The sequence below is a fragment of the Saccopteryx leptura genome, chromosome 9 (assembly GCF_036850995.1).
Source record: "Saccopteryx leptura isolate mSacLep1 chromosome 9, mSacLep1_pri_phased_curated, whole genome shotgun sequence".
Classification (NCBI taxonomy): domain Eukaryota; kingdom Metazoa; phylum Chordata; class Mammalia; order Chiroptera; family Emballonuridae; genus Saccopteryx; species Saccopteryx leptura.
Window position 1 is genome coordinate 24,572,092 of NC_089511.1, and position 18,998 is coordinate 24,591,089.

An 18,998-nucleotide genomic window follows, 5' to 3' on the forward strand; every position below is an offset into this window, starting at 1 on the left:
GATTAAAGTTATCTGAAGAACTTTCTTTCCCTTTCAATAAGAGACAAAATTTACATACCACCCTACACTGATTTTACCTCTCCCTCCCTTCCTGGAATCCTGAGATTAATGTGTACCTCTAGGCAAAAGAGGAAAGATAGACACTATAAGGTTTATGAATGTATTTTGATATGTAAAATAACATAACCATTGTGTTACCTTGAAAGTTTTAACGTTTTTTTTTAAATCCCCTAGACAAATGTTAAAAGCTGTTAATGATTGTCATGTGTCCCCCACCCCCAACCTGTATGTGGTCAAAGGGTATATAACCAGCCTCTGAGATATATTTGAGGCCACATGATTTGGGTCAGATATGCCCCGTGTTAGTCATATTCGGCTGGCATATTAATAAATCTCCTCCTTTTGATAAAACCCTTCAAAATTCATCTAGACTTGGTGTCTCTACATAAACCCGTGGAAGTGAGGTACAGTACTTTACAACATCATTGCTGGCCTGACCTGTGGTAGTGCAGTGGATAAAGCGTCGACCTGGAAATGCTGAGGTCACCAGTTCAAAACCCTGGGCTGGCCTGGTCAAGGCACATATGGGAGTTGATGCTTCCAGCTCCTCGTCCCTTTCTCTCTGTCTCTCCCTCTCCTCTCTAAAAAAAATGAATAAATAAATAAATAAATTTATTTAAAAAAAAAATCATTGCTCCCCATCCCGGATAGACGCTCTGCCCACCAGGGGGCGATGCTCTGCCCCTCCAGGGCATCGCTCTGTTGTGACCAGAGCCACTCTAGCGCCTGGGGCAGAGGCCAAGGAGCCATCCCCAGCGCCCGGGCCATCTTTGCTCCAATGGAGCCTTGGCTGCGGGAGGGGAAGAGAGAGACAGAGAGGAAGGAGAGGGGGAGGGGTGGAGAAGCAGATGGGCGCTTCTCCTATGTGCCCTGGCCGGGAATCGAACCCGGGACTTCTGCATGCCAGGCCGACGCTCTACCACTGAGCCAACCGGCCAGGGCCTTCCCACCCTTTTGATGTGGGATGGTACAATCCTATTATGCCTCAGATAACTGACTTTGTATTAGAGACTTCCCTATTTTGTACATTGGATTAAAGGTTTGGATTTCTACACTATAAAATTAGGGGCAGAACGGCAGCTTGCTCTCTTGGTTCCTGAGATTAGCATGAGAGAGCAGAGAAAGGCCACGTGGAGGAGGCCAGGAGAAGCAGCCAAGATGGCGGAGTGTTGAGTGAGAAGCCAGTTTATGCAGAGTTTGTGCAGGGAGAAGGAAGGAGATGGGGAACAGAGGTGAATAAGTCTGGTGAGCTAGAAACCTTTTGATTTTAGGAAACTCGGATAAGTCAGTAGCTTTGTGAGCATTGAATGTGAGTGGGTTTTGGAGCCCAGTGTGTGTTTTTACTTGCCCGCTGGGTGCAAGTTAGAATTAAAGATGTTGGCCCACCAGTTTTTGGCTCCATTGTTTCTTTACCGACTGTCCGAATCCAATGCAAACATGCATGGGTGTAAAGCCAGGAGCCAAGGCCAGGGCCACTATCACAGCAGCCTTCTGGCCTATGCAGGTTCGCATTGGATTCGGACAGTCGGTAAAGAAACCATGGAGCCAAAAACTGGTGGGCCATAGTCTTTAATCTAGCTTGCACCCGGCGGGCAAGTAAAAATACACACTGGGCTCCAAAACCCAGTCACATTCAGTGCTCACAAAGCTACTGATTTATCCGAGTTTCCTAGAATCAAAGGTTTCTAGCTCACCAGCCTTATTCTCCTCAGTTCCCCATCTCCTTCCTTATCCCAGATACAAACTCTGTACAAACTGGCATCTCACTCAGCACTCCGCCATCTTGGCTGCTTTTCCTGGCCTTCTCCACGTGGCCTCCTCCCGCTGCTGGCTCTATTCTCTCTGCTCTCTCATGCTAACCTCAGGAACCAAGAGAGCAAGCTCCCGCTCTAACCCCATTTTATAGTGTAGAAATCCAAACCCTTAATCCAATATACATAATAGGGAAGTCTCTAATACAAAGTCACTTCTCTGAGGCATGATAGGATTGTACCACCTCACACCAAAAAGGGTGGGACAGGCTTAATCCCAAAACCAAGCCTCAGGCTACAACAATTCTCAACACACATTAATATCACCTGGGCAATGGCCTCTTTAACAAAGTGAGCATAATACATTTTATCTGCCCAACAATGGGCCAGGCGGCTGTGATAGTGACCCTGGCTGTGCCTCCTGGCTTTACAGTCCAGCTCACCTTTTAGGTTGTTAAACAGAAAACCACAAGCCCCAAATGGCATCACTCCTGCTGAAAGCCCATGATACCAAACCTAGATTTAATAATACCTGATTCTAACTGCAGTTTCAACCTTTCCTAGAAGCATAATCTTAATCAATCAGTCTGGAATTTCCTGATCAATACTAGTGAGGTAATCTGTGTGATAAGATATCCCTGCCTTTTCCTAAGGGAAGGTTTGCTTGCCTGAAATACTCCACCCTTTGAATTTTTTAGTCCCACCTTCATACATTCTTTTTAACTTCTTAGTCCCATCCTCTTTCTGCTTATAAAAATCCTTCATTTTGGCCCTGGCGGGTTGGCTCAGTGGTAGAGCGTCGGCCTGGCGTGCAGAAGTTCCGGGTTCGATTCCCGGCCAGGGCACACAGGAGAAGCGCCCACCTGCTTCTCCACCCCTCCCCCTCTCCTTCCTCTCTGTCTCTCTCTTCCCCTCCCGCAGCCAAGGCTCCATTGGAGCAAAAGATGGCCCGGGCGCTGGGGATGGCTCCTTGGTCTCTGCCCCAGGCGCTAGAGTGGCTCTGGTCCCGACAGAACGATGCCCCGGAGGAGCAGAGCATCGCCCCCTGGTGGGTGTGCTGGGTGGATCCCGGTCGGGCGCATGCGGGAGTCTGTCTGACTGTCTTTCCCCGTTTCCAGCTTCAGAAAAATACAAAAAAAAAAAAAAAAAAGGAAAAAAAAGATTTATCCATGTTGTAGCATGTGTCAGCACTTTTTTTTCCCTGTTAGCACTTTATTTCTTTTTATGGCAGAATAATAGTCTATTAAATAGATATACCATATTTGCTTTATTCATTTATCAGCTGATGGTCATTTGGGTTGTTTCCACTTTTGAGCTATTTTGAATAATGCTGCTATGAACACTCATGTACAAGTTTTCCTGTGAACATATATTTTCATTTCTTTGGGACTATACCTAAGAGTAGAATTCCTGGGTCATGTGATAACTCCGTTTAATCTTTTTTGAGAAACTGCCAGACTGTTTTCCATAGCAGGTATACCATTTTACATTCTGTCCGTAAGGTAGAAGGTACCGATTTCTGTACAACTCACAAACACTTGTTATTGTTTTCTTTGATTTAGCCATCTTGGGTATGAAGTGGTTCTTCTAAATCTCTATGAGAATAGGGACTTCTCCATCCATTTAGGTCACCACTGTACCCCAGAACTAACTACAATGTCTGGCATTTATTAGATACTCATATTTTGTTTTAATTAATTTTTCTATTTACTGATTTTAGTGAGAGAGGCAGGGAGAGGGAGAGAGAGAGGGAGAGAGAGAGAAAGAGAGAGAGAGGGAGAGAGAGGAATATCAATCTGTTCCTGTATGTGCCCTGACTGGGGACCGAACTGGCAACCTCTGCACTTTGGGACTGTTGGGCAGATAAAATATATTATGCTCACTTTGTTAAAGATGGTGCTGCCCACATGGAAGCCCATCTCCCAGGTGATGATATTAGTTGCCCTTATGCTTGGAATGGGCGTAATTATATTAATGTGTGTTGGGGCTGGGCTGTGGGCAGGCAGGATCCTTGTAGCCTGGGGCTTGGTTTTAGGACTAAGCCTTTCCCACCTTTTTGATGTGTGGTGGACTTTGTATCAGAGACTTCCCTATTTTGTATATTGGATTAAAGGGGTTTTGATTTCTGCACTATAAAGTGGGGCAGACCAGAGTTTGTTCTCTCGGTTCCTGAGATTAGCATTAGAGGAGAGAGCAGAAAGGCAATGTGGAGGAGGCCAGGAGAAGCAGCCAAGATGGTGGAGTCCTGAGTGAGAAGTCAGTTTGTGCAGAGTTTGTGCAGGGAGAAGGAAGGAGATGGGGAACAGAGGTGAATAAGTCTGGTGAGCTAGAAACCTTTGATTCTAGGAAACTCGGATAAGTCAGTAGCTTTGTGAGCACAGAATGAGTGGGTTTTGGAGCCTGGTGTGTGTTTTTACTTGCCTGCCGGGTGCAAGCTAGGATTAAAGATGATGGCCCACCAGTTCTTGGCTCCATTATTTCATTACCATCTGTCCAAATCTAATGTGAACCTGTATGTGAATGGCCACGATGGTGGCCGTGTATACTGGCTTTACAGGGACGATGCTCTTAACCAACTGAGCTATATGGCCAGGGCATATTTTTTTCAATACACTAAAAAGTGTTGAATGACTAGGTAAATCAAAAAGCTGGTTAGATGGTTACAATATATTGATTTTAAGAATGTAAGAAAAAAACCTGACCGGGCAGTGGCGCAGTGGATAGAGTGTTGGACTGGGATGCAGAAGACCCAGGTTTGAGACCCCGAGGTCGCCAGCTTGAGGAAGGGCTCATCTGGTTTGAGCAAAAGCTCACCAGCTTGAGCCCAACGTCCCTGGCTCGAGCAAGGGGTTACTTGGTCTGCTGAAGGCCCGCAGTCAAGGCACATAAAAAAAAAAAAAAAAAAAAAGGATGTAGGAAAAAAGTCAAAATTATCTGTAACTGCCTAAATGACAAATTTATGCACACCTAATATCCTAATGAGTGATCTAAAAAAAACAAGAAAGCTTTTATCTCCCTAATAGAGATCTCTATTTCCCCAATAGAGATCTTTTAAAGGGTCTGGTATTCTTTATTCTGCACAGTATTGAGCCAGTCCTTTTCTGTTACCATAGACTTTCTTCAGGGAAGAAATTGGGTTAAGTATAAATTTTCTTGTTTTTCTTTAGATCACTTAGGATCTGAAGTGTGCACACATTTCTCATTTATGCACTTAAAGATAATTTCTTGGGTATTGGAATTTTTTTTTTTTCATTTACATTCATTTTCTCTACAGAATTCTTGACTTCCTTCTGTGATGCTTTTTGCTTACTCCCAAGCACTCCATGCTTGCAAATAGCCTTCCTCCTGTTTCATTCCAAGTTGGTCACACTGGGACAATCAATACCTATGACAGACTGAGCTTCATTTTTTTCCTTTTCTTTTTTTTTTGTTTTCTTTAAATATTTCTCTACACCCTTGTTGACATAAGAAACATCCAAACTGCCTGACCAGTGGTGGCACAGTGGATAAAGTGTTGACCTGTAGCACTGAGGTCGCTGGTTCAAATCCCTGGACTTGCCTGGTCAAGGCACATATGGGAAGCAACTACTATGAGGTAATGCTTCCTGCTCCTCTAATCCCCCTTTCTCTCTGCTCTCTCTAAAATGAATAAATAAAATCTAAAAAAAAAAAAAAGAAACACTGTAGACAATTTTTGTGTGTTTGAGCCCTGGCAGAGTAGGTCAGTTGGTTAGAGCGTCGTCCTGATATGCCAAGGGTGTGAGTTCAATAAGAGTCAGCCAATGAATGCATAAACAAGTAAAACAATAAGTAAAACAACAAATTTATCTTTAATTTGTCCTCTTTCTCTAAAACCAATAAATAAATAAATAAATAAATAAATAAAACTTAAAAAGAAAGGTATTCCAGCCAAACTGATGACAATTACTACCAGGAAGCAAGATCTCAAATGCTCTGGAGAATAAGAGTTTTGCAGCTTATACATTTGGAATTAAGGGGAAACATAAGGAAGAATACATAAGGGTGGCAGAAAGCAATGTACAGGGTAGTTAACATTATATGCTCGCTTGAGGATGGTTATATCTTCCTTCAAGGGGTCTGAAAAAGAGGCATTTCCAAGGTGTGTTAACCTAGATGCACAGAAACAATGGACAGGGCTTGCTTAAGGGAAAGATAAAACTTTTACTAACGTGACGATTCATCATGACCTGCCCAGTTAGGAATTTCTGTTCAGATCACCCTGTGAGGTTACTTTCTCTTAGATTTACCACAGCGCCCCTTTTTTGTCCACACTGTTTCTACTCTTTTATTTGGAAGTCAGTTACACCAGAGACTGGGTGATGCTCATAGACAGCACTGAGTCATAGAGAATGAATGAATGGAGAACATGTGAGAGGGATGTGTTGCAAAATGCAGACTTGGTCAACAAGTACTTATTGACTATCCATTGTGTCCCAGTCCTGTGATGCATGCCAGGATAAAAGGTAAACAAAACAGGAGACCTTCCTTGGATTAGGGAGTTTCTAAAATCACCGGTTCTAACTGCATTATTCCATTTCTGTGTCTGTATCTTTTCACCTTTTATTACACAATATTTTAAGGGTCACATTTTAGCTAACGTTACTACTCATTTACTTAAGCCCAAAATAAGTTCTGATCTGCTGTCAGCAAAATATGAATTCAAAAATGCCCCAGGGCGTTGTTTATCCCCAAATACTAAAAATCCCCCAAATGTTAAGCTTCCTGATCTTAGGGGTCCTTGGAGAACCTCATAAAGAACTGACAAAGCGTCCACCAGAGGGTGCTGTGGGGGCAAATTTGCGCTGGGAGGGGAGCTTGACCAATGACCCTCAAGAGGTAGGTAGGCGTCTTTAGTAATCTTCAGTCTTCCTTATGTTTCCTTCCCAACCGCCTTGAACCATCGCTGCCCCTCCCCCATAGGTGGTTCCCTCTGAATAATTAACCACTTGCAGGGACTTAAGGCTTTCTTTGAAAAGACGCCTAGCTTCTGTTTCTGACGCCCCGTGCATCAGGCCACTCAGGTCACAGGCCCGCGGGGGCTGGGTGGCTACGTGGGGGCCTCCGGGGCGTCAGCGGCCAAGCGCCGCAGGGGCGCCGAAGGGGTTAAGCCGGCGGGGGGGAAGGGGAGGGGGCGCGGGCCGCGCCTGCGCTCTGCCGCCCTCCATTGTCTCCTCGGCGGCGAGGAGCGCCGGCGAGCACAGCCCGGGACTAAGCGGGGCGGAGCGGCTGGCGGGGCCGGCAGCAGCTGGAGCGAGAGCGCGACGCGAACGGACCGCGGCTTCCCGAGCTCCGCCTGGCCGCCCAGCGCCGCAGCCCGCCCGAGGCCTGGAAGGATTCGGGCCGCCGTCCGTGGTCGCGGCGTCCTGAGGCGGGGGACACGTCCGGCGCCCCCGGTCCTCCTCCGCCTCCTCCTGTCCGGCCGGCGGCCTCCTCTTGCGCCTCCCCGCACCCGCCCGCCGCCTCCCTCCTTCCTTCCCTGCGGCTCCCCCGGCTTTCTGGAGCCCGGGGGCCGCCCGTGGCGCGCTGAGCCCGCGCGGGACTGCGCCTCTTTGGACCTTGAGGGGAAACATGCGCTTGGCTTGGATCGTTTCAAATTCTTAGTTTGAGATCCCCGCCCGCCTGCCTCTTCCGCCCCACGGGTTTTCTTTTCTTTTTCTTTTTTCCTTTTTTTTTTTTGGTTTTTTGCCTCCCGATCTCCTTTTTGACTCCCTTCCCCTTTATGCTCGCCCAACCCTCCCCCCGCTGCTAAGAAGTGGGGGAGGGTCTCAGCCTCCAGGTTCCCGCCCCATCGGGGCCCGGGCGAGCATGGGGGGCAAGCAGAGCACGGCGGCCCGTTCCCGGGGCCCCTTTCCGGGGGTCTCCACTGATGACAGCGCCGTGCCTCCGCCGGGAGGGGCGCCCCACTTTGGGCACTACCGGGCGGGCGGCGGGGCCATGGGGCTGCGCAGCCGCTCGGTCAGCTCGGTGGCGGGCATGGGCATGGACCCCAGCACGGCTGGCGGGGTGCCCTTTGGCCTCTACACCTCCGCCTCCCGTGGGACCGGCGACTCCGAAAGGGCGCCTGGCGGCGGAGGGTCCACGTCGGATTCCACCTATGCCCAAGGCAATGGTTACCAGGAGACGGGCGGCGGTCACCATAGAGACGGGATGCTGTACCTAGGCTCCCGAGCCTCGCTGGCGGATGCTCTACCTCTGCACATCGCACCCAGGTGGTTCAGCTCGCACAGTGGTGAGTTGGCGGGTGGTGGAGGCCTGGAGGGTGGAGTGCAAAAGAGGGCGCGCCGTAGCGCCCTAATCTGGGCGCGTGTGCGAAGGTTTGGATAGAGTGTGCAACGTGGATCTGTGTGTTGTCCCCTTGGTTCCCGAAGCCAAAGGACGAGTGGGAAACCCTCTAGAAAAGAGGCTTTCTGCGAGGCTGTGGAGCCGGGCGTTTTAAGGACTTAAGACGTTGGTTCACTTGTGGATGGGCAGAGTGAAGCCTGCCTATTGAAGCCCCACTTATTGTCATCACCATCCTCAAGAGAAGAGATCTGGCCTGGCTTATAGCAAGTCAGGCTCGGTGCTTTCTGTAACTGCAGCATTGTGCCTGCCTCACCCTTACCAGACAGAGATCCAATTTGACCCAGCGGTGTCTCACAAACAAAGAGTGTGAAAAGAAATAAAATTGGGGCCAAGTGGTGGTTGAATTTGGGCTTTCTCTCTAGCTGGGAGAGAGGGGTGCCCAGATTTCTACCCTGTTGAATTGTTTAAAATGAAGCAAATAGCAGGCTGCTGGCATAGACAGGTGTGGCGTGCTGAATGGAGGCCCAGCCAAGGAGCCTCCCTTCCATGCTTTGCAGGACTAGGGCTCTGATCACCCGTGCTGCATGCAGTAGGCTTGGCTCAATGACTCTCACATCCCTCCATCTTTTTTTCTTCTCCTCCATGCTAAATGCTTGATCTTCCAGGTAATCTGGTATCTTTTTGTAACCAAAAGGTGGGATTTTATTGCCAGGCTATTGGTAAATGACAGGGGAAGAGGAGGATTCAAAGAAGCTGGATGAATTCATGTGAACTTCTGGTGACAGGCCAGCGAAAAGCTAGAGGAGGATTTCCCAGGCTCTTACTGGTAGGAGCTTCTAGAGGAAAACAGGTCTGTCTGCTCAGCTTACTTGAGAAACCAGGTTAGAAAAACTGGTCAAAAGGGGTGTGTGGCTGCTATTTACTAATTGGTCTTTTTTTTAATAGTCTGGAATTTTTTTTCAATTTTATGAACTTTAATTTGTGAGATACGTGTGTGGGTTTTTTTTGGTGGGGGGGAGGACTAGTGATTGATTACAAGTAACACTTGAAAGTGGCTTTTTAGTTGCTAGGATAATATTTTATTACCTGAATGAACAGGACTCTTGCTATCATTGGAGCTTGTCTAACTTGTATCAAACTCTGCCCTGAATCAGATGCAAGGCATGACTGCCTTTGACACTTTTAGACATTAGATTGTCTTTAGACATCTTGAAGTTAACTAACTCTTTCTTATAAAATTTGGTCCAGAAAGAGTCAGGTGTATTTGTGAAATGATGTGGTTAAGTTTTAAAAATAACTATCCGTAGTATCTGTTTTTATTTTATTTGTTTAGTTTTTATTGATTTGCGAGAGAGAGGAACATCGATTTTGTTGTTCCACTTATTTATGCATTCATTGGTTGATTTCTTGTAGGTGCCATGACTGGCGATTGAACCTGCAACCTTGGCATATTGGGACAATGCTCTAACCAACTAAGCTCTTGGTCAGGGCAGTATCTCACTTTAAATCGAAAGACTATAAAGGTTTTCTGAAGTCACAGAATTTTATGTGTTATAAAACAAATTAATCTCATAGAGGCTTGTCTGAGAAAGGAGTTTCCTGTTTGTTAAAATTTCTTGTCGTTTACTAGAAACTTCTTTTTCCTCACTCCATCACCAGATTTCATGTTGGAGTACTAAGCTTGCAATTGGATTTCTCAGCTGTGAAATCTTAATATTTTTTTCTCATCCAGTTGTGAGGATTGGAAGAGCCACTGAACCATAGGAATACAGGCAAAGTGGGAGCATATCAGTCCCTTAAGGGATTAATGTTTTACTTATTTATTTTCTGAGAGAGAGAGAGAAACACATTCACCTGTTGTTTCACCTATTTATGCATTTGTTGGTTGATTCTTGTGTGTGTCTCGACCAGGAATCGAACCCACAACCTTGGCATATTGGAACAATGCTCTAACCAACTGAGCTACCTGGCCAGGGCTAGGGTTTATAAGGCATGTGTTGGGATCTGCTCTTAATGTTCTGGGTAATAACTTTTTTTATAGGACCATCTTTCCTTTTGCTAGACATTAAGTATATCTGGCCCTGCTCACTAAATACCCTCAGGAACTTCCAAATACTCTTAATTTCTTTTTTTTTTTTATTCAGTGAGAGGAGGGGAGGCAGAAACAGACTCCTGCATGCGCTTGGACCCAGATCCACCCAGCAAGCCCAGTAGGGAGCGATGCTCTGCCCATCTGGGGCATTGCTCCATTGCTCAGCATAGGAGCTCTTTTTAGCGCTTGAGGTGGAGGCCATGGAGCCATTCTCAGTGCCTGGGGCCAGCTCACTCCAATTGAGCTATGGCTGCAGGAGGGGAAGAGAAGGAGAGGGGAGGAGAGAGAGAGAGAGAAAGAGAGAGAAGCGATAAGGGGAGGGGTGGAGAAGCAGATGGGTGCTTCTTCTGTGTGCCCTGACTGGGAATTGAACCTGGGCCATCCATATGCCAGGCTGATGCTCTACGCAGAGCCAACCAGCCAGGGCCTCCAAATACTCTTTTTTTTTTTTTTTTTTAAAGATTTTATTTATTCAGTTTAGAGAGGAGAAAGAGAGAGAGAGAGAATGAGGGAGGAGCAGGAAGCATGAACTACCATATGTGATTGACCAGGCAAGCCCAGGGCTATAAACCCACAACCTCAGTGTTCAGGTTGATGCTTTATCCAATGTACCAGAACTTTTTTTTTTAAGCACCTTTTTTTTTTTTTTTACAGAGACAGAGAGAGAGTCAGAGAGAGGGACAGATAGGGACAGACAGACAGGCACGGAGAGAGATGAGAAGTATCAATCATTAGTTTTTCGTGCGACACCTTAGTTGTTCATTGATTGCTTTCTCATATGTGCCTTGACCGTGGGGCTACAGCAGACCGAGTAACCCCTTGCTCAAGCCAGCGACCTTGGGTCCAAGCTGGTGAGCTTTGCTCAAACCAGATGAGCCCTCGCTCAAGCTGGCGACCTTGGGATCTCAAACCTGGGTCCCTCCACATCCCAGTCCGACACTCTATCCACTGCGCCACCGCCTGGTCAGGCTCCAAATATTGTTGATGGGGGTATGGGAGGTACCATCTGGATTGAGAACCATTGGTGTAAGAATTCATTTTTTTTTAATTCAGATAAACTAATTTTTCCTGTACAGTTTATTCGAGATGAATCTTTATATTTCCATTCTTCTGCAGTGGTGGTTCCATCTCCCTTTCTGGAACAGGTCCTGGATCTTCCTTCCAGGACATCCCTTTCCTCTTTTGTTCATTGTTATGAGAAGAGAAACTCATTTCTATTTTGGAACCTTTGAATAAGGTCCAAGCAGTTTTTGTTCTTGTGTCGTAAAGCATAAGGGTAAAGATTTCAATGCAGTTGACCAGTTACTTGGAAGTTGATGTGATGCTCTTGCTTGTGTTTTCAAGGTGCTTGGGAACTCTTCAAGGGCACAGAATATAGTTGTCAGTGTGCAGGAGGCTTCCTTGAAGGGAGTGAGCTGCTGTTGTGTCAGGAGGTGGGATCCTGGGGTCCCAGTTCCTCTAAGTAGCTGTGACCTTGGGTGAGACACATTCCCTTGAGCCTCATCTTTGTTCTTTTTATTTATTTATTTATTTATCATCTTTGTTATTATTTTTTTTTAAGTTTATTTATTTTTTTAAAATTTTTATTTTTTTTATTCATTTTAGAGAGAAGAGAGAGAGGGAGAGAGAGAGACAGAGAGAGAGAAGAGAGAGACAGGGGGGAGGAGCTGGAAGCATCAAATCCCATATGTGCCTTGACCAGGCAAGCCCAGGGTTTCGAACTGGCGACCTCAGCATTTCCAGGTTGACGCTTTATCCACTGCACCACCACAGGTCAGGCTCATCTTTGTTATTTTTAATATGTATATAGAGAGAGACAGAGAGAGGAAGAGCAAGAGAGAGAGCATTCATTTATTATTTCACTTAATTGTGTGTTCATTGGTTGCTTCCCGTATGTGTCCTGACCAGGGATTGAACCTATAACCTTGGTGTTTCAGGACAATGCTCTAACCAACTGAGCTAACCAGCCAGGGCTCATCTTTGTTATTTTTAAAATAGACGTATAATCTTCTGCAGCCAGCCTTGTAAGGATTTGCAGCAGTCACATTTGTCTTCTCTTTTGGTTCCTACACTTTCTTGGGCTGTGACCCTTGCTAACCCTGTTCCCTAAGCCTGGAATGCTTTTCCTTACTTCTGTACATGGATAGCTCTTCCTGACCCCTTATGGCTCAACTTAAATATCTTTTCAGACCACTCTTAAAAATTGGCTTCCTCCAGTCACTCATTTGTTTCCTTAACAGCCCTTATACTTTGTATTTTATTTATCCATTTACTTTTTTAAAATTAATTAATTTATTTATTCATTTTAGAGAGGAGAGGGAGAGACAGAGAGAGAGAAGGGAGGGAGGAGCTGGAAGCATCAACTCCCATATGTGCCTTGACCAGGCAAGCCCAGGGTTTCGAACCGGCGACCTCAGCTTTTCCAGGTCATTTACTTTTTAAAAAATTTTTTTTTACTTTTTAAAATTTTTTTTACATTTTCTGTTTAGTTTGACCAAATGTTAAGGTCCATGAGAGCATAGTTGTGCCTTTTAATCACTGTTGTAACTCTTATACCATGTGTGGTTGGCACAAATATTTGTTGAGTGACTGAATTTGAGTGCCTTGTGTCCATCACCTCATTTAATCATCACTAACTCTATGAGGTAACTCACATTTTACAGGTGAGGAAACTGAGGTTTAGGGAGAGGTTAAGGAACCTACAAAAGTCAGATAGCTAATAAGTGGTGGAGCTGGGATTAGAATGCAGGTTCAGCCAGAGTCAGGACCTGAGTTCTTTTTTTTTTTTTCCCCTTCATTTTTCTGAAGCTGGAAACGGGGAGGCAGTCAGACAGACTCCTGCATGTGCCCGACCGGGATCCACCCGGCATGCCCACCAGGGGGCGATGCTCTGCCCCTCTGGGGCGTCGCTCTGTTGCATCCAGAGCCATCCTAGTACCTGAGGCAGAGGCCACAGAGCCATCCTCAGCGCCCGGGCCATCTTTGCTCCAAGGAGCCTTGGCTGAGGGAGGGGAAGAGAGAGACAGAGAGGAAGGAGAAGGGGAGGGGTGGAGAAGCAGATGGGCGCTTCTCCTGTGTGCCCTGGCCGGGAATCGAACCTGGGACTCCTGCATGCCAGGCTAAAGCTCTACCACTGAGCAAACTGGCCAGGGCCAGCACCTGAGTTCTTTTTTTTTTTTTTTTTTTTTGTATTTTTCTGAAGCTGGAAACGGGGAGAGACCGTCAGACAGACTCCCGCATGCGCCCGACCGGGATCCACCCGGCACGCCCACCAGGGGCGACGCTCTGCCCCTCTGGGGAGTCGCTCTGCCGCAACCAGAGCCACTCTAGCGCCTGGGGCAGAGGCCAAGGAGCTATCCCCAGCGCCCGGACCATCTTTGCTCCAATGGAGCCTTGGCTGCGGGAGGGGAAGAGAGAGACAGAGAGGAAGAAGGGGGGTGGAGAAGCAAATGGGCGCCTCTCCTATGTGCCCTGGCTGGGAACCGAACCCAGGTCCCCCGTACGCCAGGCCGATGCTCTACCGCTGAGCCAACCGGCCAGGGCCAGCACCTGAGTTCTTAATCATTACACTGTACTGCCTCCCATTTTAAAACATAAGGAAGCTGATAGGGTCCTGGAAATTGCCCTGGCCTCTGAATCAGAAGACTATGCTCATCTCCTGATTGGGCTACTAATTAACTGCCTACTTGTGGCCTTGGGCAGGTGAGTCATTTAGCTTCCTAGTCACCATTCCTTCATCTGTACCTTGTTGAGTGTCCTGAGATACCGTTTGGAAAAGCCAAATTTAAAAAAAAACAAAAAGAAGAAGTAAAATGCCAAATAATGTATGAATGGAAAGTGGTGTTACTTTAGGGACATTTCTCCTATAGTTCTCTGCCTCCTTTTATCTCAGAATTTGTTGGGCATTGAGATTTAGAACTGTGTGAACTGTTTCCCCAAAATGGAAGTTCTACACTAAAATCGGCCCTACATTGATGGGCCGTTCATAATAGTGAATGCCATTCAGAAGAGCTGTTTTATAGGATCAAAGTGAGATAGTCCATTCCTTTCCACATTAAAATGTAAGTTTTGCTGTAAGGTGTTTAACTACTAATAGTATCCTGTTTATCTCAGAATATAGATTTCTAGATGTAGGGGAAAAACTTATAGGGTCTATGTTGGATGGAAGAGGTTGCCTGTTTTCTGGGTTCTTCTATAAAATGGTTGGTCATTTAGGGTTTCACTCCAGCTTGTTAGTCATAAGTATGTATACACATATATATTCAGAAAAAGCTAAACTATTCTTTGTCACCAAGCCATCAACTGGGGCTGATAGAAGGTGACTTCATAAGTCTTTAAACATGTTAGCAGGATATCTCATGGGTTCTATTTTACTGTCACCCTAAGGTTCTCAAGTGATTTAATTTTCTCTATTCTTAAATAATCAGAGTTGTCAACTCCATTGGAGTGGATCAGAAAGCTTTTTGTGCCTCACCATAGGTGTGCTAGAGGTAATGGTCCTTCACATGGTTTCTGGAGAAGGAAAAGCATTCTGTGGTCTCCAAAGAGCATGATAGGTTCTATTCTTTTGTTTTTTTAAACCTTTTTTTTTTTTACTTTTATTTTTTTATTTTTCTGAAGTGAGAAGCTGGGGGAGGCCGACAGACTCCTGTATGTGCCCGGCCCAACTTGGGTCCACTTGCGTGCCTACCAGGAGGCGATGCTCGGCCTATCTGGGGCGTTGCTCTGTTGCAAACTGAGCCATTCCAGCGCCTGAGGCAGAGGCCATGGAGCCATCCTCAGGGCCTGGGCCAACTTTGCTCCAATGGAGCTTTGGCTGCGGGAGGGGAAGAGAGAGAGAGAGAGAGAGAGAGAAAAGAGAAGGGGAAGAGTGGAGAAGCAGATGGGTTCTTCTCCTGTGTGCTCTGGCTGGGAATCAAACCCAGACTTCCACACATCAGGCTGACGCTCTACCACTGGGCTAACCGGCCAGGACCTAAACCTTTTTTAAAAAATTGATTTCAAAGAGGGAGGAAGGGAGAGACAGAAACATTGATCTGTTACTGTATGTGCCCTGACCTGGGAGCAAACCACAACCTCTGTTTCGGGATGATGCTCTAACCAACTGAGATATCTGGTCAGGGCAAGTTCTATTCTTAATGAAAACTTTTTTTAAAGAAGAGTTTTCAGTTCTCTATTAATCATGAGGACTTATTTTCTATAAAATAAAGAATTTGGCCCTGGCTGGGTGGCTCAGAGGATAAAATGTCATTCTGGCGAACCAAGGTTTTGGGATCAATCCCTGACCAGGGCACATAGGAGAAGCAACCAATGAGTGCACAACTAAATGGAACAACTAAGTGGAATGACGAGTTGATGCTCCTCTCTCACTCTCTCTTCTGCTCTCTCTCTTTCTCAGTCTCTCTTCTCTCTCCTTAATCAATGGATAATTTTAAAAAATAAAAGAAGTTCCCTCAGGAGAGGATAATTTCTTGAAGGTCACAATTTACTCTCATTCATTGAGGTTTGAAAGGTATTGCAAGAAATAAAAATTTCACTCTTACAAAGTCTTTGTTTTATGGGATGTGTACGTTTTGCTACTTAACAAAGACACATCCCAAATATGTCACAAGGAGTTTTGAGCCAGGCTACTCTTTTTTCTTCCTTCTTCTTTTCCAGGTGAAAGGAGGGGAGATAGATTCCTGCATGCACCCCAACCAGGATCCACCCAACTACCCCCATCTGGGGCCAATGCTCTGCCCATCTGGGGCAGGTGCTCTGCTCATCTGGGGCAATGCTCTCAACTGAGCTATTTTTTTAGCACCTGAGGTGAAGGCTCCATGGAGCTATCTTCAGTGCCCCGGGCTCTTGTGCTGGAACCAGTCAAACCATAGCTGTGGGAAGACGAAAGAGAGGGAGAGAGGAGGGGGAGGGGTGGAGACGCAGATGGTCATTTCTCCTGTGTGCCCTGCCTGTAAATCGAACCTGAAACATCCACATGCCAGGCTGACACTCTGCCACTGAGCCAGTGGGCCAGGGCCAACCCAGGCCACTCTTAACCAAAGAAATGCAACTCTAATTCCTTTTGGGAAAAGGAACATGACTGTTTCAAAATTGGAAGAAACTTTATAAGGAAGTGGTGGTCACTGAAATATGTCCTGTGTCTACTAAGCCTTAAGTAGGGGTGTTTTAATGACAGTGGGTCATTGAGGTTGTGGTACTAGAATCTTGAAGTTAACCCAAAACCTAAATCCTAATCCTAGTCTTTAGGAGTGATAGATGAGTGTAAGTTTCCATCTGTTTCTTTTCCAAGCTTTGTGGGTGCATCTAAATCAGTTGGTTTCTAGTGATTGCTGTGGGTATGAGTATGAGAAGAGACTTTGTAGATCCAGCACTTCTGAATCTTCACTTCTTATTAGTATACAGATTTATTTTCATTTTTTAATTTTAATTTTATTTATTTATTTATTCATTTTAGAAAGGAGAGAGAGAGGGAGAGAAGAGAGAGACAGAGAGAGAGAAGGGGTTGGACAGGTGATCTTTTCTTTGTGGTTCCAGTCAAGTGCCTACTAAGGAATTCCTTCTATGTCCTAGTACAGCGTGGTCCTCTGTCTTCTCAATGAGAAGATCAAAAGAAGAACTTTTTCAAACTCTTTGACTTCAGGGAGGATCTTTGTCATCCTTAGAGCCACTTTTCTTTTCTGGTCATTTAACACTATTTTCTAGAAGTATGATCCACCACTTAAGTAACCTATCTCTGTGAAATCTTTCCCAAATCACAAGACCCATAAGGAAATATAGGGAACAGTTTTCCTCCTTGGTCTTCCAAGTGTATATCTCTGTTTCCAGTAATTTTAATTTTTTAAAAAAATTTATTCATTTTTTTAGAGAGGAGAGGGAGAGACAGAGAGAGAGAGAGAGAGGAGAGATAGAGAGAGAGAAGGGGAGGAGGAGCTGGAAGCATCAACTCCCATATGCGCCCTAACCAGGCAAACCTAGGGTTTCAAACTGGCGACCTCAGCATTCCCAGGTATCCACTGCGCCACCACAGGTCAGGCCTCCAGTAATTTTTTTTTCTTTTTTCTTTTCTTTTTTTTTGCATTTCTCTGAAGCTGGAAACGGGAAGAGACAGTCAGACAGACTCCCGCATGCGCCCGACCGGGATCCACCCGGCATGCCCACCAGGGGCTACGCTCTGCCCACCAGGGGGCGATGCTCTGCCCTTCCGGGGCGTCGCTCTGCAGCGACCAGAGCCACTCTAGCGCCTGGGGCAAAGGCCAAGGAGCCATCCCCAGCGCCCGGGCCATCTTTGCTCCAATGGAGCCTTGGCTGCGGGAGGGGAAGAGAGAAACAGAGAGGAAGGGGGGGGGGAAGCAAATGGGCGCTTCTCCTATGTGCCCTGGCCGGGAATCGAACCTGGGTCCCCCGCACGCCAGGCCGACGCTCTACCGCTGAGCCAACCGGCCAGGGCAGGCCTCCAGTAATGTAAAAAAAAATTATTTTAGCCTGACCTATGGTGGCGCAGTGGATAAAGCATCGACCTGGAAATGCTGAGGTTGCCGGTTTGAAACCCTGGGCTTGCCTGGTCAGGGCGCATATGGGAGTTGATGCTTCCAACTCCTCCCCCCCTTCTCTCTCTCTCTCTCTCTCTCTCTCTCTCTTCTCTCTCTCTCTCTCTGTCTTTCCCTCTCCTCTCTAAAATGAATAAATAAAAAATTTATTTTAGAGAGAGGAAGAGAGAGAAGCAGCGATTTGTTGTTCCACTTATTTGTGCCCTTATTGGTTGATTGTTGTATGTGTCCTCACCTGGGTTTGAAAACTCACAACCTTGACTATTGGGTCTATGCTCCAACTGGGCCATCCAATCAGGGCCCGTTTTAAGTAACTTTTAAAGTCTTGTTTATGATAGGTAGCACTAGGGACTAAAATGTCATTCCCCCTGGAATAATGATTAAATCTGTGTTACAGTTGAGTATTTTTTGTTCAAACTAAAGAATTTAAAAGACTGCTCCATGCTGAGAGACTTGATGCCACCTTTGGCTATCAGGTGATAGCTTAATTTCTAAAAGGTAATTTTTTGAGGAACCTCACCTTACATTTAAGAATATGTGCAGCATCTTTTTTTTTTTTTTACAGAGACGAGAGAAAGGCAGAGAGAGGGATAGATAGGGACAGACAGACAGGAATGGAGAGAGATGAGAAGCATCAATCATCAGTTTTTTGTTGCAATACCTTAGTTGTTCATTGATTGCTTTCTCATATGGGTCTTGACCGTGGGCCTTCAGCAGAACGAGTAACCCCTTTCTTGAGCCAGCGACCTTGGGTCCAAGCTGGTGAGCTTTTGCTCAAACCAGATGAGCCCACACTCAAGCTGGCGACCTCGGGGTCTTGAACCTGGGTCCTTCCGCATCCTAGTCCGATGCTCTATCCACTGCGCTACCACCTGGTCAGGCATGTGCAGCATCTTGACCTTAGAGAATTAACCTTGTCTTAGCATGGCTCTAGCTTTTCTGGTGATAGTAACTTTAGGCCTCAAAAAAGTATAGTTAGCCTGACCAGGTGGTGGTACAGTGGATAGAGCAATGATCTGGGATGCTGAGGATGCAGGTTCAAAACCCCAAGGTTGCTGGCTTGAGTGTGGGCTCACCGGCTTGAGTGTGGGCTCACCGGCTTGAGTGTGGGCTCACCGGCTTGAGAACTGGGTTGCCGGCTTTAATGTGGAATCATAGACATGACCTCAGGGTCACTGGCTTGAAACCCAAAGGTGCTGGCTTGAGCAAGGGGTCACTGGCTCAGCTGGATGGTCCCCCTTC

General features: G+C 46.3%; 1 protein-coding gene across 4 annotated transcripts in view; it reads left to right on the top strand.

Moving 5' to 3' along the window:
• Positions 1–6,967: 6,967 nt before the first annotated feature.
• Positions 6,968–18,998, top strand: part of ZNRF1 (zinc and ring finger 1) — a 115,881-nt gene continuing 103,850 nt past the window's right edge. For 2 of the 4 annotated variants that reach the window (XM_066349449.1, XM_066349450.1), the window contains exon 1: positions 6,968–8,061. In XM_066349449.1, coding sequence (XP_066205546.1) covers positions 7,638–8,061 — 424 coding nt within the window. In that variant the 5' untranslated portion in view covers positions 6,968–7,637. The remainder of the gene's footprint in view (positions 8,062–18,998) is intronic. The other 2 variants (XM_066349448.1, XM_066349447.1) reach the window with 2 other exon arrangements.